The sequence below is a fragment of the Paralichthys olivaceus genome, chromosome 2 (assembly GCF_024713975.1).
Source record: "Paralichthys olivaceus isolate ysfri-2021 chromosome 2, ASM2471397v2, whole genome shotgun sequence".
In the NCBI taxonomy this organism is placed as follows: domain Eukaryota; kingdom Metazoa; phylum Chordata; class Actinopteri; order Pleuronectiformes; family Paralichthyidae; genus Paralichthys; species Paralichthys olivaceus.
This window is the reverse complement of record NC_091094.1, coordinates 21078058-21105328: the sequence shown is the minus strand read 5'-3', so window position 1 is coordinate 21105328 and position 27271 is coordinate 21078058. Positions and strand designations below refer to the sequence as shown.

At 40.4% G+C, this 27271-nt stretch overlaps 1 protein-coding gene across 1 annotated transcript in view; it reads left to right on the top strand.

Moving 5' to 3' along the window:
• suclg2 (succinate-CoA ligase GDP-forming subunit beta) overlaps positions 1 to 27271 on the top strand; it is an 83973-nt gene that overhangs the window by 12930 nt on the left and 43772 nt on the right. The window contains exons 2-4 of the mRNA XM_020087074.2: positions 9118 to 9259; positions 24539 to 24638; positions 25702 to 25792. Of these exons, the coding sequence (XP_019942633.1) occupies positions 9118 to 9259; positions 24539 to 24638; positions 25702 to 25792 (333 nt within the window). The remainder of the gene's footprint in view (positions 1 to 9117; positions 9260 to 24538; positions 24639 to 25701; positions 25793 to 27271) is intronic.

Sequence of the window (27271 nt, the reverse complement as noted above, 5' to 3'; positions counted from 1 at the left end):
TTTGAGTAAGTGTGTTATACAGGAGGGACGTCTTCATGATGTCTTTCTTCATAAGGTGGCATCTGTATTATCTGCAGAGTTGTTTTTACAGAGTTAGGTGGGTATGGAGTTGTTTTATGATACTGTACTTTCCTAGTTTATATTTTTCCATTAGTTGTATCCTGTTCCTGTATTCATGTTCCCCAACATGGTAAGCTGGGAGTCTCCTTGATAATATTTTTTACTGTTGGTTTGTTTTGCTAGTTTTATTTAGTCTTTATTCAATCTTGGCTTCTGAGAAGTCCAGTTTAGTCTTTAAGTGTTGTACTACAGTACCCAGGACCAGAATTGCTACAGATAAAGTCAGATTAGATTAGATTCGTCAATTAAATTATGTTAGATAACAGCTATTGCAAATTTAGAATGGATAGTTATTGCAGAACATCACATTAAAAGTTTTTTTGTGCCTCAGATCACCATTAGTTGCACACAAAACAGAATTACGTTTGTAAAGCAGACTTCATAGAATCCAACCGAGACCAATTTTGATCATAGTATTTGGTAAGTTGTTGCCATAAACCTTCTAAAGCAGTTCTTTATGGATGGATGTTATAATCATCTTATATTGTCTCTTAAAAGGATAGTTTACCAAAAAATGAAAATTCACTCATTATCCATCTTTATAAGAAATGTTTAGAGTTATAATCTCTTTCTCTAAGTAAAGAGAAAGTATCTCACAGATGACAGTGGTGTTGAACCAGATGTGCCTGCATTTTGGTTCTGTTTTAGCATAGCTTGACTTTGCAATGACAGGTTTCACATACAGCAGTGAAAATCAAGCCTCACTCCATCTTTTAAATTTGGATTTCAAATAGTCAAGAATACCTGCACATCAAAAAGTCTTGAACATCATACGAGTAGGTACAATGTAATAAAATAACAACTGTTGTTCTTCATGGCTCATTAATGATGTGAGTTTCTGGCTGCAGGCTGCCATCAGAGCATAATAAAGAAACGCATAAGAGTAAACAATTCACACATGGAGAAAAGAAAGTGCATTAAAGCAAGTAGTCGTGTCTTCAAAAGATCAATAATGGCAGCCAAGTCAAACAAATGTCTGGACTTAGATTTGGAAAATCAGTGGCGAAACCCAGCCCTAATATATATATATATATATATACACACACACACAGTATATATGCCACAAAATGCTGGCTATAATTATTGATTCTGAAGTTATTATAGTGTATTAAAGAACATCAAGAATAAAAGGCAATTTGTTTCGGATTACTTTTTTATTCTGCATCCCAATGCTTTCACATTGTCTTTACCTGCCAGCCTAGTGTTGACAACACTTTGCTTCAGTAAGTTAGTTTGGTAGCTCACTTGTCACCTGTGTGGAAAATTGTGTTCAGCTTCTGTACTAACAATGTATACTAATGTATAGAAAGTGTAGAGTTGTGAGAGCGACCGACTCTGCAGCCCTCCATCAATTAGGCCCAAGCCACGGTTGGTGAAAGGCATCTGAAAGCCCACTTGGAGTTTGCCAAGAGATATTTAAAGGACTCTGACAGCCTGGGGAAAAACATTCTCTAGACTGATGACACAAAAAACCCTTTGGGAAGAACTCGAGGCACAGTGTCTGGTGAACATCAGGTACTGCTCACCGCCATCATCCCTATGGTGATGGCATGGTGGTGTCAGTATCATGCTACAGGGAGGGCTTCACAGAAGTCGGGAAGAGAGAGGGATCAGAATTGAGAAAAGGATGAATGTATTTTGTAAATATTAGATTAGAGTTCTTGATTTTGAATCAGTTACAAAAACGGTGTATATTAAAGGTCCAGTGTGTAAGACTTAGGTGAAAGGGATCTATTGGCAGAAATTTAATGTAGAATAATTCTCATGATGTTTTCACTAGTTCATTTCATCTAAATCGTATGAATTGGAGACATATTCAAGTACTTTATATTTACATCGAGGGGACCCTCTCTACGGAGGCCGCCATGTTTTTTACATTAGTCCAGACTGGATAAACTAAACACCTTTTGAGTTTTTATGACTATTAAAGGCTACCACAGTTTCTTCTTCATGTTTGGAAGGAGAGGGTGAGATGAGGGGTGTTCAGCTGCAACATGCAATTTCAACACTAGATATCACAAAATTCAACACACTGTACCTTTAATTAACAGAAAAAAGTGCACAAAGTGAAGGTGCCTGACTACTTTCTAAAGTGACTATATTGCGATGGCCAAGTAGAAGTCCATCTTTGATAAGGATTATCTGTGAGTCTGGTACATACCCTTAAAGTGCCCAAGGTTCCTTTCCACTCCCTGGTGTTTTGCCTCAGGTAACTGTCAGTGCCTGGAGGGACACCTCCAGCCCCACTTGACTTACCCAGTAAGCAGCAGCTGTTTGGGGAAGTCTGCACAGCTCCTTTCTACCCTTATCTCCACTCTTTCGTTATTTGGTTGACAGAAGAGCCATTTCATTCTGATAACGTATTGTCAATGGATTATTAGGTCTTGGAAAGTTAACAGCAGATTAGCCAGGTTTTGCTTATCTAAAAAAGTGTGTCTGAGATTTGACTATTCTTGTTCTTTGAGACCAAGAAAGCTTCAGGTCACAATATTGTAAAATATTTAAGTGTATCTGCGTGCATATTCGTCATATGACTCCATGTATAACAGCATTCTTCCTTTTAGGAGGCATTCATTGTTTCCCATCTCATTTTTAGGACTTGGTAACGTTGGTAAAAATGGTTCAACTTCTGTTTGAAATTGATTTCATATGATCAGATGTACCAGATTTGCCAAACTAAGTTTTTAGATCAGGTTGAAATTTCCAATAAATCCAACAGTCCAACAATTATTTATAATCATATGATATGTTATAAATAATTGTTTGATGACACTAGTAATGCTGGAGACAAGAGCTGCCAGGGGGATTTACTGTATGTTGTTATCTTGAACCTCCCAGTTTCTCTAAAAGTAAAGCCAAGGGGCAGTGGCAATTTCACATGCAAAAGCTTGAACCAGTACAGTTTAGATTGCATCACTGATATAACCACCATTTTCTCCCTATTAAGTTATGTTACATAGTGAATGAACTGCACTTGTTTAGCATCTTTTTACCTTTGTGGTTTACAAAGGCTCTTACAATTTTTGCCTCTCATTCACACCCCTTCGCTCACACACATACATGCCAAGTGGAAAACCTGCCACGGAGCAACATCTACCTCAAGCACCCTGCTTTGCCATCATCTGATTGCAGTGCAAACTTGTCCATATTTTGATGTGTTTTGGGATTCAAACGTTTACCTGAATGGTAAGCTGTGTTAGTTAATGTGTCTCAGTGTGATCTGCTGGTACCTCCTGTTGAAAAGATGTGTAGCCTGGTCCTGTGACAGGCTCTCATCTGGCATTTTCTTTAGTCAGATGTAGACCAAAAGGAGGACTGACAGATGGAGACATGCACCCTGGCAGCAATGCACATCCTCCCAAGGCGAACAGTTTGAATGGCAAGGGAAGAGGATGTTTATAGAGTGGAGGCCCTGCAGGTACCTGACAGCAGTCAAATGAGTCCACAAAACAGAGAAAACCTGCTCTGCAGCTTGGCTTGTTAAGGCTTTATGGATAGGTTCTGCTAAACTGGACATGTGGGAATAAAGGACTGGCAGAAAAAGAGTAAATTGTCTCAGTCTTACACACCAGCAAAGTTTTAATCACAGATAGAAACATATAGACAGATTCATGTTGTCCAAATAATTTGACTTTTCATAAATTATGTTATGTTTTCCAGATTAATTCTTTGTTATTAGTGTTGCTTTTCAGATCCTGATGCAGTTCTGCAGTTAAGATATTGTCTGGCTTTGAACCAAGTCTGCTGCGAGTGAGTCACATCATCATCATCATCAATATTGGCTGTTATAGAATGTCATGGAGGACAGATATCACCACAAATACACATACAGACCTCAATAAGTGAAACGTATGAATGTTATGGTATCACAGACGACACTGCCGAGGTGACCCACAGATGCCCCTCATTACTGTATTCAGTTATGCGAGACAAGAGGCCAATATGGATCAGTATGCACTGTTCCCCTAGAAAACAGGCAATTTTGGCTCCATAGAAGTCTCCTGACAGGCTCTCACAGGAGTTGGAGTGGAAAGGCTTGCTAATACAGTGTGTGGTGGCACAGAGTAGGTTGGTTTTGGCATGAATTCTGGATCTGTGGTTTTGTTTTCTGTTGAAGCACATTGACAGGTGTGTTTAGTTTTGGATTAAAACTTGGCTTTCCTCCATAGAGCGACTGTGTCTAACTAATTCATTACTAATAACGACTCAGGGTTAGTTGGGGTCGCATTTTAATCCCTCCATTATATAATGGTTGAATAAATACACTCCCATGCAAACCCTCCACCTTTGTGTTCCTATTCTTCCCCCCTCATGAATGAAGGAGTGACTGACATCTTAAAAAAGCAAAGAGTGGCTTTGTTGTGCCCCATGCACCACTGAATCAAACTGCAGCCTAAAACTGCATGCACAGTTTTTTCTCTTTCCTACTTTATTAATTGTCTTCATAAAATGCTTGATTTGCTTGATCAGCTCTAATGTATTTGTACATTTTTAATCCTTCATCTCTCCATCATCTATGCAGTAGTTTATATATATGTTGGCACACATGTATATGCCCTTTCTATAGACACATGCAAACACTTTAAGGCTTATCTTGTCCTATCTTATGTTTTGGTCACACAAACATTTTATCATATTAAAAATGTTCATATTAAGCAAAAATCGAATCATTATTTCATTATGTTTAAACACTGTGTTGCTCTTGAGTGAAAAATGAAGAAATCTGTAACTTCAAAATTTTGAGGTCGAAAGCCAAAACGGTTGTATGTGTTATACTGTGGTGCTTACAGTGCAAACCTTGACCATTACTTTGATATAAATGACATTTTCATTATAGTGCTAATGGAGAAAATCATATGGCAATATTTATTGCCATTTTTTTTAGCCTAGTCCTACTATATTTTCAATATGAATTAAGTTGGATTTTTTTCTTTAAAACACACAACACAACACAAATGTTTTGTAGCTTTGTTCTGGTGTTAACATATATGTTGGGGGGGGGGTACTTCATGTAAACAATAAAAACTATTGTCAGGGTTGATCAGTTGTGAGTAAGAGAGTCTTTAGACCATTCCTCTGTAGCTCTCCTGTCTCCTCTAAATGAAACTGTTACCCAACATTAAACCTGTTTACTCTTAAACATTCAGAACGTGCTCTGAATGCTGAATGCTGCAGGTTTATAGATGGTTTTTTCAGTTTCCTTGCCCTAAAAGTCTTTGTTTAATAAATGTATTTTAGTGTTCACCCGTCCAAAAGTAGACAGGACATTTTCTTAGGTGTAAAATTCACCGTTATGAGTAAACACAATGAAGAGTTTTCATAGTTATTTAGCTACTCTGGATACCTCTTTAAGTAAATATATCTCATGTTATAATGGGATTTGTTGCCATCTTGAAAATGGTGCTTTCAGCTGTAACTTTTCATCAAACCCAGCCTCTTAGCCGGCTGTTTGAGTGAAATAAATCCACTGACGACTGCCATAATTCTCATCAGTCAGTTTACAAGGACCCAGATTCAATTTCAAGGTGTAGTGAGCTGCTTGATCCTTTTGCCATATTATGGTTGTGTGTTTGTCCCTGCTGTCAAGCGCAGAAGCAACCTGGATTGCTGCTACTTGTTGTGATGATTGTGAGGAGCAGAGTATCAACTGTGCAGACTTAAGCTGATTTGGTGAGATGGAGCATTTGATTTTGCGTTATTGATTTTGTATTGACATTGTGTTATAATAGTATTCTGGTAGTATATATAATTGTGCAAATGCCAACTACCACATCTTAAAAGTATCACAAGATGTCATTATTCTCTAAACTATAATATGCACATGCCTGTTTGTCTTGTGTAGCCTTAACAGTGGATAACAGCTTCGGTCACTTTAATTTGACTTAGTCAGCAACAATGCATACAGTCCTGATGTTATTATGTTAGTTTAATCCTCAGTGGGTGAGGGAATACACACACGAGGCATCACTTACATGCTGAGCCATAATTTACCCCGCAATCCTTGTTTTCACTTTACTTTAATGGCCTTTCTCTTCTTAACGACTCCCCGAAGATCTTTTTCTGTGAAATCATCTGCATGCATGCACACGCATCCATGCTCGTAGTGTGTGCCGGTGTGGAGGGATTCTACACTACCACAGACCGTGTCTCTCTGTCACATTGAAAAGCCAATTTCTTTTTAATAGCAACACCAGCTGGAGCTGATTGGGCCTGTGTCTTCTGATGGACCAAACAGCTCATGAGTCTGTCCTGCAGCCATGTTTCGAGTTACAGGGGAGTGAAGGGGAGCGAAGGTAGCGTGGCTCCCCTGAAAAAGGTCTCAAGCTCTGCCGAAAGCCTCCTGAAAGACGTTTAGGGGGAGCTCTAAAAAAAAAAAAACTAAAAAAAACCCTCTCCTTTATTTTTGACGTACATAACGGTTTCTGTACTAAAGAAAATAATAACAGTCAATATGTCAATGTTCACTCGTGCATTCCATTTTCTGTGTCTATTCCTGCTGTGGTCATCCATGCGTGGTGGCGCTGCACATAAAATCACTATGTCGACGCAGTCAATTGAACTTGCGCATTTTGAATGGGGTTGATTTTGAATGTTTTATTCAGTATGGCGGTTTATAATTATGTCAAAATGTCAAAGACAGAAAAAAAAGATACTCTTGGACAATTTGGATTCACCAAACAATCAAAGATAACAGTGAGTGACAGTGCACTCACTACAGCTAGCTAGTCGCCACTATACCGATTCCTGCTGGCAGTGACAGCTCTGCTGTGGAGGAACATGCTTCAGCAGCATCAGATAACACAGCTGCCATCTGCAGCAGCAAACCCGGGTCTGAACCTGGTGATGGATCATTGCCTTTCAATTGAACTAGGAAGCAATGGAGTGATTGGAAAAGCAGCAATACCTGGTTCTTCACCAAAAATCTAAAGTTGGGATGTACAGTATATGCATGAAGGCAAAAACCCTTCTGTGCAAATGCAATTTTTTTTTAACAAACATCGAGATACTTTGGCCCACAAAAGAGAAGTTAAAATTTCGGGGATGTGGGGAAAAGATATTTTTCCAAACAAGGTACTTGATGCCCATCTAATGCAGGAAATGTCTACGTCTTTCAGATCTGCCTATATGGTGGCAGAGGAAAAATGTCCTACAGAACGCTCACTGCTGTAATGTCCCTACAAAGACTTTATGGTGCAAATGTGGGAAATGTGCATAAATTAAACCATACTTGTTCTGAAATAATTAGGCACACATCCAGTGAAATGAGATCACAGATCAAGAGCTCGCGTACCTGATAATTTACATGAGGTGTGACGTGACAGGAAGGGGAGAGGTGGACAATGCTTTTTTTGGAAGTTTGAGGAACAACTTGAGACAGTTGGGACTCAACGATGGGTTTATGGGAAAAAATTCTCATCTCCAAAGCAACGGATGGAGCAGGGGTACTCTCTCTGGTACGCCGAGTCGGCAGAGTCATCACAAAACCCAAACAAGTTTTCACCCCAGTGCAGTTTATACACTGTCTAGCCCACCTACTTGAGTTGGCTGTTAAAGACTCACTTAAGGAAGCAGCTGGGTGCAACTAATTTGAGTTTTTTATTTCAAAACTGTATGCCCTCTACAACCAGTAATCACAAATTGCCGCCTGCTCCGAGAAGCCCATGCAGATTTGCACATCCAAATCCTGAAAATAGGCTAAATCTATACCATGCACTGTGTAGCTAGCAGTTTTAACACTGTGAAAGTGGTATGGAAAGATTATCCGGCATTGGCAGGCCAATTCAGAACGATGGGAGATACATCTCTCTGTGACACAGAGGCAGAAATTGCGGGGCCTGGACAAACCCCTCACAAGCACAGCACATAAAAACTAGTGGAGGAAAATCAAATGGCGCATATTGGCTGGCCTGTTCAAAAAATATCCCGTCTCCAGTTCAATCAGTCCATAATCGACAGTTTGAAGAAGAGGCTCAATGAAATCAGACCTTATCTTATGTCCTTACAGGACGGAAAACAGAAGACCCCAATTTTATGATGGTCCCGAATATGCAAGTGATGAATTCTGTTTTTATGAGATTTATTCAATAAAGGAGCTATTGTTTCAGCACCATGGACAGCTGCAGTACTGCTTGTTGTGTGCCACCTGAGCAGAAGCCACTTAGTTCAGTGTTTGTTTTTCTTGGTTGTAAAAAGACATTTCAGCCCTTATTCTATTTATTATTTTGTTGCTATACCCTGACAGAAATTATACATCAGGAAAGTGACAGTCAGCGACCGAGCGACAGAGAGGGACGAAGGGAGAGAGACAGGGAGCTACAAGCCACAGACAGCGTTTTTTTTCCGTTGTAGTGGACAAACAAGTTTGCTAAATAATGTTCAGCATTTTTTTGTATAAGTGATGTGTTGTTCTTGAAGGGGTGTGAATTGTGCATTGTGCTTTTGTGAGTTTGTTTTTTTGCTTGCTCTGATAAGGCAATTAAATGATTTCCTTGATTGTTATTTTTCTGTTATTTAGCCTGTTGGCTCTTGTAGAAATAGTAACACTGCAAGTGACTGCACTGCGCGCACTTGAATCTATGCACATGCATGTCACATGTTAAGTACTGGACTGGTGCGCACCGGAAAATAGGGCTCCCAATAAAGCAACTGTGTAATTTTTAACCCTGTCTGCAGCTCAGTTTTGGCTGTGTGTCTCATTCCAGAATAACTAGAGGGACTAAGCTTGTAGTGTTGGGGAGGCAAGGAGGGGGGAAGAAGAGAAAGGAAGGGTGCTGCCCACTCCCAGGCAGGTGTTGGACATGTTTAGGGTTGTATAATGTAAACTAGCTTAGCAGAGAGAGCACAGGCTTGGGAAGATGTTGAGCTGAAGAGGAAAAAATTGTTGTCATTAGGCATGATGGATTCCTCAATATGGGTGCATCATAGCTCTGTCTTCAATCAGTCTTTCTTAAAAGTCAAGCTTACTTATTGTGCTCCTCCACCTCCCCTCCTCTCCAGAGCACCTGGTTGAGTCCCAGGAGATGGCTGAATCTGCAAGAGTACCAGAGCAAGAAGTTGATGCAAGAGAGTGGCGTTGCTGTCCAGCGCTTCTATGTGGCCAACACAGCTTCTGAGGCCCTGGAGGCGGCCAAGAGACTCAGTGAGTAGGATGGACACACACACACACACACACACACACACACCAATGCAGTTCATCTTTCTCTGGAGAGAAAGAAGCCGTCTTCCTTGGTAGGACTCGAGAAGTCAATTTACTAATACTAAAATTATACCTTTCTTTGACATGTGTGGAATATTTACTTTCAGAAAACACGTTTTCTCTTTTGAGCCTTAGTTTCTTGTTGTTTGATGTTGCAAAGTAAGCAGCCAAGGCCTATGTGAATTTTTCACTAAAAAAAGAGTATAATTTAAACCAGCAAATAATCGTATCAAAGAATGCAGTTAAGAGGACCCAACAGAGTCTTTAGATTCTGATTTTGGGTTCTTCACAGTTTTCAACACTTGGTGCAGTGTCAATGCTGTGCCCTATTTCTAACCATAATAGGTAAGCCCTGAGGTTGAGATTAACTATGTGACAAATAAAGTGATGTGTCTGCGTTTGAGCGGTAGTGTCTGTTTTGGGCCCAGTCACATCCCCTTTACTTCAAACTATTTTGAAATGACATGATCTGACATTGCAATAACCACAAACGGTTTCATTATTTTTTGGTGCTCTGCTTTGCCATATGCAACACAAGGCTTGTTGAAATACATTGGAAATCATCAGTTTGTATCTTTTAAAAATGTGGCCACAATGTTTCCTCACTGCATAAGTTTCCTCGTGTCGCAGATTTGAACATTAGTGGATTTTGTATTATTGTAGTGCTGGTAATGAGTTGGATTTTGGGTTTTGTGAACCGTAATTTGGATGTAATTGCTATGTAATTGTACTGATGCACACTGCTAAACCTTGACAGTCGTATTTTGTGCAGCATTGATCTTCGGCCCTGCCACAGGGCGTGCAAATGGTTGTGGTTAATCAGGGCTGAAGTTTTATCAGGTTTAATCGCATCTTTATGTGTTTGCTTATGTGTGGAAGCCTGTGTTTTTTGAGCTTAGTGCCTGTGTCTGCTCAGTTTTTCATCATGTCCCTCATCCGTGCTAATTTGTTTCACAACCTCTCGTGTTCAGTTTCTCACGCTTTGCATGTTTTTTTTTTGTTTTTGTTTTTTTTGTTTTAATTCATTTATTTTTAATCCTCAGTTACAATTCCGGTTTTGCCGCCAGACACTCGCTCAAAGCCGTGTCAGCAAGTGACTGGAACTCCAATTTTATTCTTGTGGCACAAATCTTAACAAATGCATTTTGCGTGCATGAAAGAAGATGATTTCACACACATTTTTATGCACCCACGCATAGCTTTGTCTTCCATTACCTGCCATCCCTGTTCTTCTCTCTTGGCACAGACCAAACTCCCCAACACATACAGTGAAAATTTCCACCCATAGCTTTATATTTTATTCAGTGTCCTCTCCAACTATAGCAGCAATTTTCAGATAATGTTTCCAGGTTCGTTGTCAGCCAGTGAGATGCCACTCTTACTGCTGCCTTTGGGTTCCAGTGCTTGGTTAAGATGCAGAGAAAGATAAACTGAATAGGACGAAGAGGATATAGATTTTCATGACGGTACATATAATGCTTGGGAGGGGAAGAAATGAAGAAACAGAAAACTAAGGACTGGATAGTTAGACGGGATTAGACAGTTTAATAAAACCAATTTACTAACTAGAATCAAGGCTTGATTTGCTCACAACTCGTCATTTTATGTCCTTTTTTAGATGCTAACAAGTCAGATAGCACCTGTACATGGTAATGACAACATTTTGGTGCCGCATTGAATTTTTACTGGCAACAGAAAAGTTCCTTGAGGGTTTTACTGATTAGCAGATTTTAAATAGACCTATAACAGATATATATTGGTATTGGCATATATGTTTTACCAAACTTTTTTTTTTCCTTACAGAACATAAGATTAAAGATGCTTTGAGTACACATAAAGTGATGAATCTCAAAAATGTATAACTAATTTAGCTACTAGATGATTTCATCATTTGTTGTCCCTGCTAAAGGAGTGAACCGAAACAATAAATCACCAGACAAAACCTACCATACTACCTCATTTCAATATAAGAATCTTTTTCCTCCCACATCAGTATTGGCATCTGGCCGTACAGTATTTTAGGACATTCCCATGTTGAAATGCAAAATGTGTGCAGAGGGAAAGCAGCCTGATGGCTGATTTGCAGATTGTCCACTGAAGTAGGCGTGTTTGCTGTTTTGAAATATTTGTATTATTCCCTTATATATCACTCTTTAGTCTTTCACACTCTTTAGTCTTTCACACTCTTTACTCTTTCACTCTTTAAGCTCAGCATCTGGTTTTGATTAGTGGTAGTGCGAAAAGAGTATTAGACTGTGGCCGTGACACTTGTATCATGAGTGTTAGTAAATTCCTGGCTAAATTGAAAACACGTGCCAAAGTGCCCTTAGTAAATCAACCCCTCTGTGTTGTGGAAACAGCATACTTCACAGCTGCTTTATTCCCTCATCTCCATTCATGCACTAATCTTTGGTCAGTGTCCTTGTTTGTGCGTCTGTGTGTGTATTTCACTGTGATTATGGCTGGCTCACTATTAAAGCACGCATGAGCATCTCCCAGTGCTTTAGTTCATGCCCCTGTGTACATGGCTCACATGTTGGGTCCCACATGTGAGAGAGTAAGGGGAGGATGGAGATCAGTAACCTCTTAAGATCTGTCGAGCTTAAATGCAAACTGCCAAGTTCTGACTCCTTGAGGGTGGCGGTAAAGCAGAGTAGGGTGTGAAGCCAGTTCTGGATGGGGATCTGTAACATGGCTTCCACAGTCGAGGACATGGACTTTGACTGTGTTGGTATGGGATGGTTGAGGTATCTGAGCTAACCCGGAGCGACTCATGGATTTCTGTGTGGTGCTGATATCCTGCTGTGAGCCTCTGGTTCCCTGCACACACAACAGGGAGAACCAGTCGAGCATTTAAGCACAGACACAGATGAATGGCATGTAAGCTTACACATATAAGCGCGTGTGCACACACACACACACACACACACACACACACACACACACACACACACACACACACACACACACACACACACACACACACACACACACACACACACACACACACACACACCAGGATCCTCCTCTCCCCTAAACTGCCTGAACCATGAAGTGGTTAAGTTGACAGTTCAATTGCAGCTTTTCTGTATAGAAACTCTTCTCACTCCTCTTATGTAGTGTAGAGTCCACTCTCCTGAAGTGGACGCAGATTGATTGGTTCTATTACAGCTGAGGACAAAATAGCTTAAAAATGTTCTCCTTCTCTATCAAAAAATAAAAATAAAATATCCGACATGGACCACTGATTCCCATTAACCTGAATGACAACTCTGAGGAAAGAGTTTACATCATGGCAGATGGGTGACTCACAACCAGTTAATGGCTCATGGAAAGTAGGGTTTGTTTTTTGTGGCACCATACTGGGTGATCTGGACAGGGAGTTATCAGAAAGTCCAAGGTGTTTGTAATGTGTGCTCCACTGGGACACTGAGAGAGTGGCACATTAACTCCTGCTGTCTGTCCAAAACCAATGACCCAGATCCACACGTCCACACCCAAGCTCTACTAATTTTGGTGTTGTGTGGCAGCACAAGCAGCTGTAAGTTTGAAAAACTTTTGCACCTTGAAGTTACGTCATTTACTTTTCACATTGAAATGTTGTGTTAACTTATCACATTTGCAGGTTCTTTTGTCTGGGTATACAAGCATAACACTACTTATTCATGCTCCCAGAAATGTGCTATGGTATTCAACATCTATTATACTCATAGATGTGTTAAGCAACTAGCACAAAACATCTTTTTTATCAGACCAGCTTATTTTTAAGATCAAAATAATTGTCCAGAACGGATATAAGATGTGTTAACGTCTGTGTAGTCAACAAATGACTATCAAATCAAAGACATTCACTTTCTCTCTCCTCGTCGGGTTGAATCGAGTTACATGGCTTCTCATGTTTGTTGTGTTGCCAAAGTATTTTATTTTAGCACGACACAGCTTACATATAACGTGGCTCTTGTCCAGTTCGCTGCCGCCGTTGACGTTGTAGAAGCCGAAGTGTTTCCACACGTCTGCTATTAAATTAAAAGGATCTGTTTGTATCTCACGGCGAGATGAGTAGCTGTTATTTTTGTTTTCCTCTGTGCGGCGTGTCCGCTCCAGAAGCACTCCCCATAGTGTCCCGGAGATGACACGTACCGCGCTTCTTAGTTCCGCATTTTAGAACCATCTGTATTACTTTATTTAAATAAGCGAAATTTGGACGTTTGTGAATCGATTCAGAATCGTCCACGTCCATATCACGATGCATCTAAGAATCGGACATTTTTCCCACCCCTAATACCACCGCCGTCATTTTGGATCATGAGGAGAATCTGTCTTTCTCCACACTTTGGTGTTTCATCACTTTAGCAGCAGCTCAAAGTCTTCCCATCTGGAGATTATGATAACTCCACTCCTTATTTCACCTGAGGGTTGGTGCTGATGCCACTGACTGATGTATTTGGGTTTTTCACGCAGTTTTCGCAATGATCCTGAAATCAACTTCTGTTATCTGTTCTTGGTCATCCTGTTTCATGCCTGTTGAGCAGTACTTTCTTTTTAAAGACATTCACAATTATTGTATTGGCTATGCTTTTGTGTGTGCAAAGGCTGTGATACATTTTTCCCTCTGTTCTTAGTTTCAAAATGGCCATATTTTTCCCATTCACAGCTCTCTGGTCTTCATGTTGGTTTGCCCTTAAAAACAACCAAAGCAGTCTTTACATGTGAAACCCAAGATTAAAACCAAGAGTAGACATTCAGAGATATTTAATGTGAAACACCTGAAACCAAAAAGCACCTGTGAAACAACAAACAGTCATATGTGCCAATAAGCTATGTGTACCACATTTAGATGTAATTGTAATTATTATAAAAAAACTTTGAATTGGCCATATATATATATATATATATAGCTGGACATAGATGCACTATTTACACACACACAAACACACACACACACACACAAAATTAGTTAGAAAAACATGTCAATCGCATGACAGGTATGTATTTGTATGCAGGTCTTTCTACAAAGGCCTGTTTCCAATCTAGCATATGTGATGTATCAGAGCAACTCCAGTAATGAATATAGATGTTTTCCTTGAAAGCAGATAGTTACGGCCATGCACATGGAACACAAATAGTCACAAAGATATACACATATACCTGTGCCCAGCTACAACCAAAGAGAATGTGATTATGCAGTCCACTTTTTGCATCGCCACCTACTTGACAGATGCATCTGTTGAACAAATCTTGATAGATTTGCAGTCGGAATTCTAAATCAAAACCACATTTTCCCTCTCCTTCCTTGTTGCGAGAGCCCTTCATGTCTGCCATGTCTCCTGCCTCCCCCAGCAATCATTCATTGACAAAGCTGCGATGGAAGAAAACATTGCTTCAGATTCTTATCTTCGCTGCATGGTGAGCCTGTGTGATGAATGGGGGCTTCATACACTTGCGAATATATACACTTCATATCAGATGAGTTAGGAATATGTTGTCCCTCTTTATTGTTGTCATGGTCCTGAATTTCCTTCTGACAAATTGTGTTGTAATTTGTATATTCCTATTTTTGTTCTGTCTGTCTGGTTTTCATTTTTTGAAATTAAATCACTTCTCCGACTCCTTATTCACCTTACTCTACCTCTGCCGTACCTTTTCTCTTCTTTGTGCTTAGCACAGCTTCGCTGCCAGAATGACAATTAACAGAGGTAGGAATTATTTTAATTTATTTCACTTGGCTATGAATATTCAGTGTAAACAGAGCAGTTCTTATGCATGGCTGTCAAATCTCATGTGTGCTTATTAGAGGCATAGTTAGTTTGATATGTTTGCTCACTGAATAATAGCGAGCTACCTTGACATTAGCCAACTCTTTGATGAGGCAGGTGTGTGTTTGTGTGTGTGCGTACAGATGGGCAGGTTTGGTTGTGATTTGACTGTTTGTTAGGAGAGGGGAAAGAAAGAGATAAGTGGCATCCACTCTGCAAACTTGTGTTCATCAGTTTCAATCTGCCATATATTTATGTCTTGAGTTGACTTGCTTGAAAACACACAATAGGTAGCTGAAGTAAACACCAGTTTAATGCCTCGAAAAACGAAATATATATATATATATATATATATATATATAGTGGCTTATTTTTTTCCAGAAAGGAGAGTGGCTCTGTTTTTGGCACTGTGGATTTTTAAAAGCCCTTAAGTCAAGAGAATGAGGCTCACACTGTGCTTCAGATGATGTGTAAATACAAGTAGCTCAAGGCCAAAGACACTTTGTTGTGTGTTTCCTAAAGTGATTGTTTTCAATCTGCTCATTTAGTTGTCGGCGCTCAGTGGAAGCTCAGACCCCCTCTACGCTTCTGGCCTGTGATCTACAAATCAAGACAGATCTCACTGTAAACCTGCAGCTAGCATCTTATCCATCCATACACTGCTGGCTTAAAATGTATTGTGCGATGTTTGCTCAAGTGTTAATGTTAATGTTAATGTCTTCACAGGGAGACCTTAGAATTAATGGTTAGTTTGAGGTACAATGCATGAATTAAATCATCAGTAAATACGGATAGTTTAAAGATTAAAACGTCTTATGTCGGCGACGCAGCCGGCTTCTTACAACATCAGAGGATCAGGCAGCCTTGTGACAACAATCCTTGTGTGGTTGTTGCTGGTTTTGAATTAAGATATTTTAATGTGGTGTCACCCAAACTACCTGAAGTGTTTGAGGAGTGCATCAGAAAACCAAGGATGGGCGATTGTATCTGTTTTCGGACTCTGGTATGGTATGGGTTTTCCGTTGTTCACCCAAGTGCGGAGGAGTCTCCCAGCACAGCAGCCTCCTCTGGATGGACTTCCAGTCCACTGTTATCCCATCACTAACATTGTGGAGAGTCATGGGATACACTAGACACAGAGCCAAGGGCATGTTGAAAGGACCCAGTGGCCTTGAAGGTGGGACGTTCACGGGCTATAAAACCCTATTCTTTGGTGTGGAGAGGAAGTTATATACTGTTATACCAAAATTCCTTCTGCACTTGAGGGAGAGGAATAAGGTTCATGGCAGGTACTGTACCTCCATGTTAGTGTATTACATTTGCTCTTTTGACTGTGTGGAAATTAGCCACAGACCAGAAATCAGTGGTCAGGCACAAAATGTGTGCGGTGCATTAAAAGACAATCCTGTACATCAGTGCCTTTCTGAACTTGTGGAAAATATGTAACAACGGTATACATATTTAACAGTAAGTTTGCAAGTATGCAAGAATATCATGTTGAATGTGGTTGTGGCTGTGTAGGGGAAAAAAAATCATCATTTTGACTTTTGGTTTCACTATTTGCATTCAATAAACATTCAGAGAAGTATATCTCTAAAAAACAAGTTTTCAGTGTTGTTGACAAATTAGAGTGGTATATTAGTAAGGGTGTAGAAAAGAAAAATGCTGAAGTCACATACGATATGGCGTAACACTCGTTATCATACTTGGTGTGCCTCCATATTTTATTTTTGCTGGGGTATCAACAGCTCTGCTTTCTCTGGCAGGGTGTGGAGAAGCATTTACACCTCCTACTGGGCCTGGCGCTGGTGTATGAGATCATCTACATACCACCATATGCTTCCCCACCAACCCGATGCACTGTCTAGTCTGTGCCATCTGTCAACAGCAATGCTCCTCCCCACTATGGATATCACCACAAGCCATTCACAGGGCTTGGTTATCCATGTGTGTCCTTGTCTTTTACGTAAATGATTAATCACTTTGAGTCTTTCTGATTTTATTAACGTTCCCTGGTTATTTTCTGGTTACCTTAATTTTCTCTGAAAAGTATTATGGAGAGGGATGTTAAGAGAAACATGAAGATTTCAAAATCAAATGCCCAAAGATTCGTATAACACATAAAGCAAACGAAGGCCACTGAATACTGCTAGGCTACTGTGGCACATCAGCATCACTCATGCTTCAGGTGGTCTTTTATGTCATTGTGTCCCAACACTTGCTCAATGATTGAGCTATTATCTTGATAATACTGGCCCTAAATTGGATGTTTTATTAAGGCTATTTCATGCTTCATGGAGCAGTGAATATATAAGCGTCAGTGCAGTGATATTTTTTTCTCTATTACTTTTCTTCTGTGTGCCTTTCCTCCAATTTTTACCTACCTGGATTTTAATTTAGCTAAGGTCCTTTGCCATTTAATTTTATTATGCTCAGCTTTCTCTATGTGATACCAATTCTATCTCAGCAATGAAAATGTATGAACAAACTAGCAGTTACATTCTGTGCGCACTGAAAAAGTTGATGTGTTCCACCTTATAGACACATGGGAACTCTCTTCCTTTTCAACTAGGAACAGACACATATATTACTGTCAAACATGGTTAAAGCATGAAACATGGCCAGACCTCTCCATACTGCACATCCCCTCCCTTCTCATTCACACTGTCCCCACTGGAGCCGCCTCATGCACTTCAACACTTCAAGGGCCTTTTAAGACCACTTTCATCTTCCCCTTTCAGAAAATCAGGAAGGGTCTCTGGTGAAAAGCGCTGACAGTAGCAGTTAGTGCTGAGAAGAGTTGGCTCTACCACAGCCCTTATCCTTTTGTATGCTTCTGAAGTGGTGAGGGGTGAGAAGACCCTCTTTGAGCTCTGTGTGTTTCTGTTCGAATGTTCAATAGCTGGAGCCCATGTCATGTCCTCCTCTCGTTGGTCTACTGGACAGAGGCCGCTGGAGCAGCTGCTCATCTATCAAGGCAACCAATCTTATAATGGGTTTTTGAACTTCAAAGAAGAATATCAGTCTTGCTTGATATTGCAGTTTTATCGCCACTATCTTCCATTTTCATTGGTAAACAGTGTGTATTGTCCTTCCCACTGTTTCCAATGTAGAGGCTGTCGGAGCCCTGTCAGGTTCTCAACATTGACAATAAAAAGATTCTCTTTCATCACGTCTATTCAGAGTCACAGTAACACATATGTTCCTCACTTTAGCTTTCACACTCACACACCAACAAACCTAATCAGATTTTTCTTTTCTTCTCAAAGACTTTGCATTATATGTAACAACCCCAGAACTGAATTTGATATATATCGCTATATATTTACACTTCTGACATTTGGCCATTTTGCGTTTGACCACTTGCTTCTGATTTAGCACTCAAAACTGCATCTTGGTGAAAATGTGCATGTTTGCAAAAGAAAAAAATTGCACATTTCTACAGCAAAGTCTGAAATAATGTCGCTGTGGAATAATTGACTATTATTGTTGAAGCGTATACTGTATATACTTATGAGACTGATGTGGTCTGTGCACACTAATGGAAGAATTTCACATGATCCATTTACAACCATTAACCATCCTGCTGCTTTTACGTGGCCAGAGTTTGAAACGAGTATTATGTTCATAAATTCTATGTGAATGGGTTGAGGCTCATTTCCATAGCTATTAACTGGTAATGTCAAGTCAAAACAACATTGCTCTTTCTTTCACATTTTACCCACACATTGTGACCTTTCCCTCCTCCTGTGCATCACTCCTCTCTTTTTAGCCCCACCATTTCATATCTCTGTCCGTCTGTTGTCGCTGTCTCCTGCTTAGCCTCTGCACTACAGCAGCACCTCAGTGTCCTTGTTTGCCGGTTTGATCACATTGTAGAAGAAATAAATAAATGTAGCTCACTACACTTAGAGACAGATGTTTGTCTGTGTGTTTTTTCCTGTCTTCATTACCTGCAGAGACAGCCCACACACCCAAATGAGTGGAAAAGTCAGGGACTGTCTGGTTTGAAAGAGAAGGTTATTAGCTTGGGCACAGTGGCCTTCCGGCAGAAAAGTCCCCAGATTAATTAAAAAACACATTCTAGAAAGAAACTGCAAAAACATACTCAAGCACACGGACAATACAAGAGCTAAGATTCACAATTATCTGGCCTCTCCAAAGAGCTGTTATCATCCCATACATTAGCTTCCTCCGAGGTCTTTCATTTGGTAAGAAAAAGCCATGCAACTGAAATTGTCTTAACAGCTGTAAATAGGCTTTGCAGGGTAGAGCGGCCTGTCTCTCAAAGGCCTGATTTCTGTAAGCAGCTTAGTCTTTCCACCTCCTCATTACGCACCCTAACCTATTCATGTTGTGGGTGAGATGTGGAAGAATTTTTCACACATCCTTCTTTCATATTAGGATGATACTAATGTGCCAGAAGAAGTGAACACGTCGAATATTATTTGTTGTCAGGGTACTTTGCATATATGCAGCCCACATAGTTGCGTTAGCAGAAGTTAAGAGTTGAGTTAAGATGGAAAGAGTGGTGGAGGGAAAATGTACAAACACTTCTTTAGTAGGGAGCTCGAGCCATCAGGTACGCTTCATTACTCACCTTTGGAAATGAGTGTGCGAGTCGTCTTGCCCATCAGTTCATCAGCAGCAGCAGATGTTGGTTGCTCTATGGTTTTATCTGCTATTGTTGGTTATAAACTGATGCAAACTATTTAGTGAGCAGCTCATGTTTTCACTTATTCAAATCATTTTTTACATAGACTTTCTAGAGTCTGTAACCAGGGTTGTATTTCTCCCAGTGAACTCTCTCATGATGTGACTCCATACAAGCACATTCTTTTTACACAGAGTCATCTGAGATGAATGCATTTCCCTAAAGATACTGCTGTGGTCATTTGGCACCCATTGTTCCACGACATCATCATCATTACCGTCACCTCTGTGTTTCTATGGCGATGAAAACTCTCTGCCAGAAGTTTGAACTGCACCTCTCTGTCACTGAGAGGAGAGCAGTGCCGTCTCAGGATGTCATTAGAAGTGTTCTCTATGTCTGAAAGGCAGGTGGACTTGTCCACTAATGAGGATTCAGGTATCACACAGAGTTACCACTGTCCGTCTGGGACACTGATATTCTTCTTGCCTTACAAACACTGAGATGGCATCATTAGAGGCAGAGATGGCCATAGGGGCAGAGGGATTAACCAGACAAGATAGTGAATTGGTAATGGCATGTTTGGTCGTGGGGAACAAAGTTATATTGTTATTACCTCTGACTTTTTATTTCAAAATTTGATTTGTTTAGTCCCAACATTTGGTCCTACAGACATGCCACTAGCAAGAGCGTGGTTAGGATTTATCAGTGTTTGTTGACATTTTAACCTCAACTGAACTGGCAAATATATTCAGCTTTAAGAATTCCAAAGCCATTATATGTCAAGGTAGATGAAAACCTGCAGATTGTTTTGCCCTATCTTTCCTTCCGGTTCATCCGCCATCAATGCATGAACGAAGAGCCATTTTTTGTCTGACCTTTTCATAGCCAGGCAAAATTGGAAATGGTAAAAGTTTATGGAAAGCTGGACTTGTCCATGATAATATCAGCTTTCCCACTGAACAAGGCCATCACACAAGAATTCAAAACCTTAGATATGGCCTGCTCCATTTAGTAGCTGGCTCTAAAGTGTAATTAAAAAAACATCATTTGCATCTAAGGCTAGTACACTCTATATTTTAGCGAAGTGTTTGTAATAAACATGCAAGGGGAACAGCATGAAGATATTCACCTCCATGCTTATGCAATTATTAAAGCTCATTATAGCTCTGTTTTGAGTTGTTAATTCCCTGCCATTGCCTATGGTACTTTTAGCTACAGTGCATAATGACTTCATAGTTCCCAGTATCAGTGAGCCAATGTTGTGACACAGCCCTGCGGTGAATAGCTAGAGTTGCTCCAATCACTTTATGTAGCTATCAATATGCAGTTGACAACAAAATTTGAGCCAAAAGATGAAAGCAGCTGGAATCAAAGATTGCTGTTTTGTCTGCTATATAGGACTTGATTACCACCTGAATTATAAATTATAATATATAAATTATACTTTAATAGTCTCTGAGAAATAAGAGCAAAGATACCAACACTTAAGAAGTCTTTATTCTTTTCATTTTTCTGTAGTGTTAATAGCATTTATTGATTGGAAGGCTCAAGTTCTTGTTGGTGTTGAATCGTGGTTTCGTTCGCTTGTGTTTGTTTTTGTCTCCCTCCCAGGAGTTTGATTAGTCCTCTCCATTTAGCTGCTACATTACTTTCATTACAACACACATGCAGGCTGGGGAGAGCCACCCTGATCTTTTTCTCTCCTCATGCAGATGGTAGCCACATCTTTCCCTCTGGATTGGCACTCAGCCTACGTCTGTCCCATACCAGCCAGAATCTCCCTTATGGCACAGCCTCGAAGGTTTAATTAAATATCAGACCAACGCTAACTCTACTGCCGGCCACCCATGGGCTACATGGAGCTACAGGGAGCTTCTTTAAAAGTGCAAAGAGAAAGAGAGAAAGAGAGAGAGAGAGAGAGAGAGAAAGGGTGAAAGAGACGGTGGTTGTTGAAGTTACATCCTCTTTGCCAGCTGCTGTCACTGGCAAGCAGACTGGGAGTTGATTTGCACTCATTACTGGGAAATGAGTAAGGCCCGAGGATGATAACCACATTACTCCAATTGCATGTGATGTGATTGGAGATGTTGTGCAATGTTAATCTCCTCCTCTGTGTCCCCAAGATATATGAAATAAGTGGAGATGAAAATCTTTCTCTGCATGTTCACAGTAGGTCATGTATGATACAAATGGAAGTAGAGGACTATTATGCAACAATATGTCCCCTTCCCCAAGATAATTAGTTTCATTCGGCTAATAATCACTCTGTAGGAGCTACTTGGAATTTTTTATGGTAGCACATCAATAGATATTGTTTATGTATGTTAGTACATCTGTACGCTGTGCAGTGCACACTGCACATAATGAAAACATACATTCAAGGAAACATTTTGGACAGAATCCACAATGTATTGCTGTCTGATAGAATGTACTTCATTGCTCTGTTTACAGGATTAATATCACATTTTTTTCACTGTACTAACACCTCGAACGTTCCCGACTGGCTCGCTCGCTCGCTCGCTCGCTCGCTCGCTCGCTGATGTCTTTACTGATTAACGTCATCACAGTGTCTGGGTTCAATATAAAAGCAGGACAGTCTCTGGTTTTACTACTTCTACTGTCTGTTCCATTCACTCTGCACTTTGCTCCGCACTCATTAAGGACCAACCTTTGTCTGTTACAGGCAATGTCACGTCTGTCAAACCACCAGATAATGGTCACCCTGGTCTTTACCAGGCACCATGTTTGCTGTGATCTTTGAGGTCATTATCCTCCCCATGTATTCCAACAGAGTGTGGTGTTCCACTGTTAATCAGAGGATTTGGTGCGATTCAACAGAGATATTTTGTTTTTCTCTGAGATTAATGTACTTTTTTCACAATATTAATGCAGTGGGAAAATCTTGCTTTTCATCTACATTGATATTTCCGTTCCTCTTGGTTTGTCTCTTCTTTTATAAAGTTTCCTCTTATAATCAGCACATTGCTCCTTCAGTGCCCATTCATAATTGCTGATATTGCTACAATATTTTGTTGTGTGCCGCATAATAAGCAGGTTTGCTATCAATTACTAGTGCAGCAGGAATGAACACCTGCCTCCTTCTCACCCCATTACCTTTCCTGGCATAATACTCGCCATTTCATATATTAATATGTCATTTTAGAACCACATCTAGCTTTTTTAAGGTCATCATCAGTGGGTCAATACTCTTCATCTTTGTCCACACTTCAAACAATGCAACCTCCTTTTTGGACTACACCTTTGTTCTTCCACTTGTTTCTTTTTTTCTTCTTTTACAAGAGAGTCTTTTTCTCGATACTGTCCCCCACTGCTGCACATGCCCGCAGGACACTATTTCATCTTGCTTTGAACTCTTTCTAATTTTGCGCAGTGGCAGTTTTTTATTAACATATTTATTCATTTATGACTCCTCTCAAAGCCCTTTGCATAAGAGCACACCTTTCTCTCTCTCTCTTTCTCTCTCTCTCTCTCTCTCTCTCTCTCTCTCTCTTTCTCTCCCTCTCTCCGCAGAGACTGGGCCTCAGTAATGCAGTGTTAGTTTAATCCCTGCCACCCTGTCAGAGGCTATTTTCTTGGGGTCCTTTTCTTGCTATAGCTGCAGTGAACACATTCAGAGTTCTTAGGTTCTCTTGAGTCACCAGCTCCTGTCTCCACTCTACTGTGTTTGTAGAGTTTTGTGTTTTTTTTGCATCTCAGTGAAGGGAGAAACTTGTCTCCAGCACTCCCAAGGTCAATGTCTTTCTAGACTTCGCACGGATCATCCCCTTCCACTCTCCGTACCACCCACTTTCCGTCCTGATGGCAGCCACCCGTCAATGGCTGAACACCCCCACTTAGATAATGATAACCTAGCCAGTGACCAGCTTTCAGCATGCGTTCTCGCTCCATTTGAATAGATGGACATTCTGGCCAAGATGGTTAATGGAGAGCGAAGGGCCCTCCTCCTGATGTAGCAACTCTTACAAGGTGGCAGTGACAGAAAAGGGGATGCTGTGTGGTTCTAAAGTTGGAGCAAGGTCATGTGGCGATTTCCTACAGTCCTGTTTAGATATTCTACAGACTTTTGGTATCTGATACTTATAATAGTAAATAAAGAATTTCCAATGTTTTTATATATATATATATTTGAAGAAATGGCAATAAGTCTTAAGAAGTCGTCTTTAAGAAATGTAATTGAGATATGAACCTATAAATATCCAAAATGCACAGATGATTAAGGGTGATCCTTGACTTTTCTGCTTGTGCTGCAATTAGGTCAAAATATTCCTGTAGATTGTACTCTATTATACTCTATGTTTAGTGCTAATTAACAAATGCTGATATATAGCACACCAAACTATGATTTTAAACGTTATTCCCACTAAAATGGAGCATTTTAGCATTATCACTGTGAGAATATCAGTAAACTGACATTAGCAATTAACTCGAAGCATCTCTGTGCCCAGGTACAGTTTCACAGATTCCCTCACAGGGTTGTAGACTTTTAGCGTTGTTTAAAAGATTTTCTTTGTCCATTGGTATTCCTACACTTTACTGTAATTAGTAGTTTTTGGCAGGTGGGCTCTGGTGTACAAACGTTCTTTTTTGCCACCATAATCCTTAATATTTTTACCCATCACATTAACCCCTCTTTTCTTTCCCTCTTCCTCCCTTTCTTCAATAAGATAGACAGATAAGTGGCAGACTCAAGGGGGCATTCATGGTGCTGAGCCTACTTAAGTGTTTTGTTCCACATTCTTTGTCTTTCTTTTCCTTAACTTCTCTCTCTCTCTCTCTCTCTGTGTCATTCAGATGCCAAGGAGATCGTGTTGAAAGCTCAGATTCTGGCTGGTGGCAGAGGCAAGGGTGTGTTCGACAGTGGCCTTAAAGGTGGAGTGCACTTAACTAAAGAGTAAGTATGCCCCTATGTGCATCTCATGCTGTGAGTAACTGCAGGAGAAAGATTTGTATTATTTTCTCACACAACAGCAGCTTTTAGAGTGAGGATGCTCAAAGAGCTCTCTGAAGCTGTTCCCCAGGCACAAAGACACAGTCAGGATTACTTGTGCTGCAAATAAACAGTTTTTCTGTCTTCAGCGTCTTGTTTTGGAACAACTACCCTCAATTAAATGTTGAAAAAGGATTTTAAGGTTGGCAGAAGTGTTATGCACCCCATACTGAGTTTCCCTCTCTCGGTTGATTGGGTTTTGTGCTGCTGCTGAGGTTCATTTTGTTCTGGCTTTGAATTACAAAGTGTGATCGCTGTATTCCTTCAATCTGAAATCTTCTGCATTTTTCAAAAGGCTAAACAACACCTTGAAAGAGATTTTCTTTGCTCAGATGCTGGATTCCCCTCCACCAAGTTCCCATGTACAGACACAGTGCTATCTTTTTAGTTATGGTTTCTGTCGTTTACAGCTGCCTTAAAGGCAAAAAGGTGATTTATGACAATTGGCCCGGACATGTATCACCGTCACCCTACTTCAGGGTTTGGAATGGCTGGAAACTTTTTCAAAGTGAGATATGCTGAAGTTCATCGTCCCCAGACAGTGACATGAGTGCGCAGTTCATCTTCCTCTCATCTATCAAAGGAAGAGTACAAGCCCTGGCTTCATTTGTATTCACTTATAAAACCGGAGCAGGCTTACAGAAGCACACTCGGCATGCGGGCTGCTTTTAAAAAAGAGAGAATGAGTAGAGATTCATTCACAGCGATGTGTACATGTACCAAGTTTCTTCAAAAGCTGTGCTTTGTCAGAATATGTTACATCGATGCCCAGAAAGGGCTGAGGCATGTCTCGCTTCAACAAAACAAAGCTCTGGAGAGATAAAGAAATACTTATTTATCTGTCAGTTCACCATTTTTCCTCATCTTTCATTTCGTCATTGTGTGGTTTTCAGTGATTGTTGTTTCTTATTTATTAAAAAAATACTTAAAAAAGGGTATTGTTTGACCCTTAACCTCTCTCCTTCAGCCCTGCTGTGGTTGGTGAGCTGGCAAATAAGATGCTGGGATTTAACCTGACGACCAAGCAGACACCTATAGATGGAGTGAAAGTGAAAATGGTGAGCCACTCTGCAGACAAAAGGAAAGAAATATATTCTTTACTCTTTCTTGTTGTTTTCTGACCTCATTTCAAGGCATTTTGAGTCCAGTAATACAGTCCTGTAAAATGAACGACCGTGAAGGCAGTCTGGCTCTATGGGTTTTATTTCATATTACATTTTTTGCTCGGTTTAGAAATAAGCTGTCCACTTTTGTTTACTGTGGGTTTGTGCTTCTGGTACTATGGCTCATTGCATAAATAGAAGACCAACTATTAATCGAAAGTGTTTCCATGAGCCACTAACAAGCAGGAATATCATGTTTTCTACTTGCATGCTGCATGCAGTACCTCCTCTAAACAGACATTTCCAGGTGATGAAGCCTTCTCACTCTGTGGCTCTTGTGTGGGTCCTGTACTTTCTCTTTGTCTCTCCCTCATGTTTGTTTACCCCTGCTTTTCCCCACAGGAGCTCCCACTCCTGCAGAGCTTATGTTGAATCAAATGAGTGTCACACTTTTTTTCGTTCAGTTTTACATGCACCTGCGGCAGCCAGACGTTCAGAATCCCCAAAATAATTCCATGACTTGGATGCAGAAGAGAAAGGCGAACGGAAAACAAAGTTAACTGTAAAACTTCTTCTTAAATTGGCCTTTAGTTAATTGTGTCACCAAGAAAATCCTGTAGCAGTGAAATCAGACCTGGTAAGAACAGCCGTCGACTAATCTGAAGGATCAAGCACCGTGACAGTGCAGTCAGAGGCTGGTCTATCAGATGACAGCCAGAGCTCAGCTGTTAACCTGCCAACCCTTTCTTTGCTCAGTGCACCACAGAGCAGGGAACATAACAGAAAACGGGGCAGCAACTCTGCAGCTACATGGATTCGCTGTCATGACACTGATAGAGGGATGCTGTGAGAAGATCAGGACAGATGTGAATGATGGTTGTGGAAGAGGAATGGTTGAGACAAAGCCAAAGGTGTGAGCAAGAAAAAAAAAAAACAGGATAGGGGGGAAAGACTATCTTTAGTTTGAGAGAAGCAGGCTCCAATTCAAATGACAGGGAACATAGGAGAACATTTGAGTGACTGGCGGATGACTTTTAGACACTGAGGTAGGAGCGCTGTCTGTAAACATGGAGCTATGAGGTTATCCATCCTCATATGCTTGGATAAGTGGAACACAAGAGAGGTGTGGTTGTACAAAACCACTCTATCTACAGTAGACAACCTGCAACACATTTACACAACAGTCATTTCTCTTTTCCAAAAAAGACTCCCGCTTGCATCCTCTCTTTGCTTACCTGTGTGACACCCCCTCTAATTTATCTCATTCAAAACATGGGATTTCATCAGAGATGCTTAGTAGATTTTTACCCTACTTACTTGCCTGTGTGTTAAATCCACTATTTGAAATGATGTAACTTTTAAAATGTTTTTGTTTACTGCGTAAACTTGGTATCATAGTGTCATTCCTCCATCAGCCCCTTGTTCTCTTGCTGT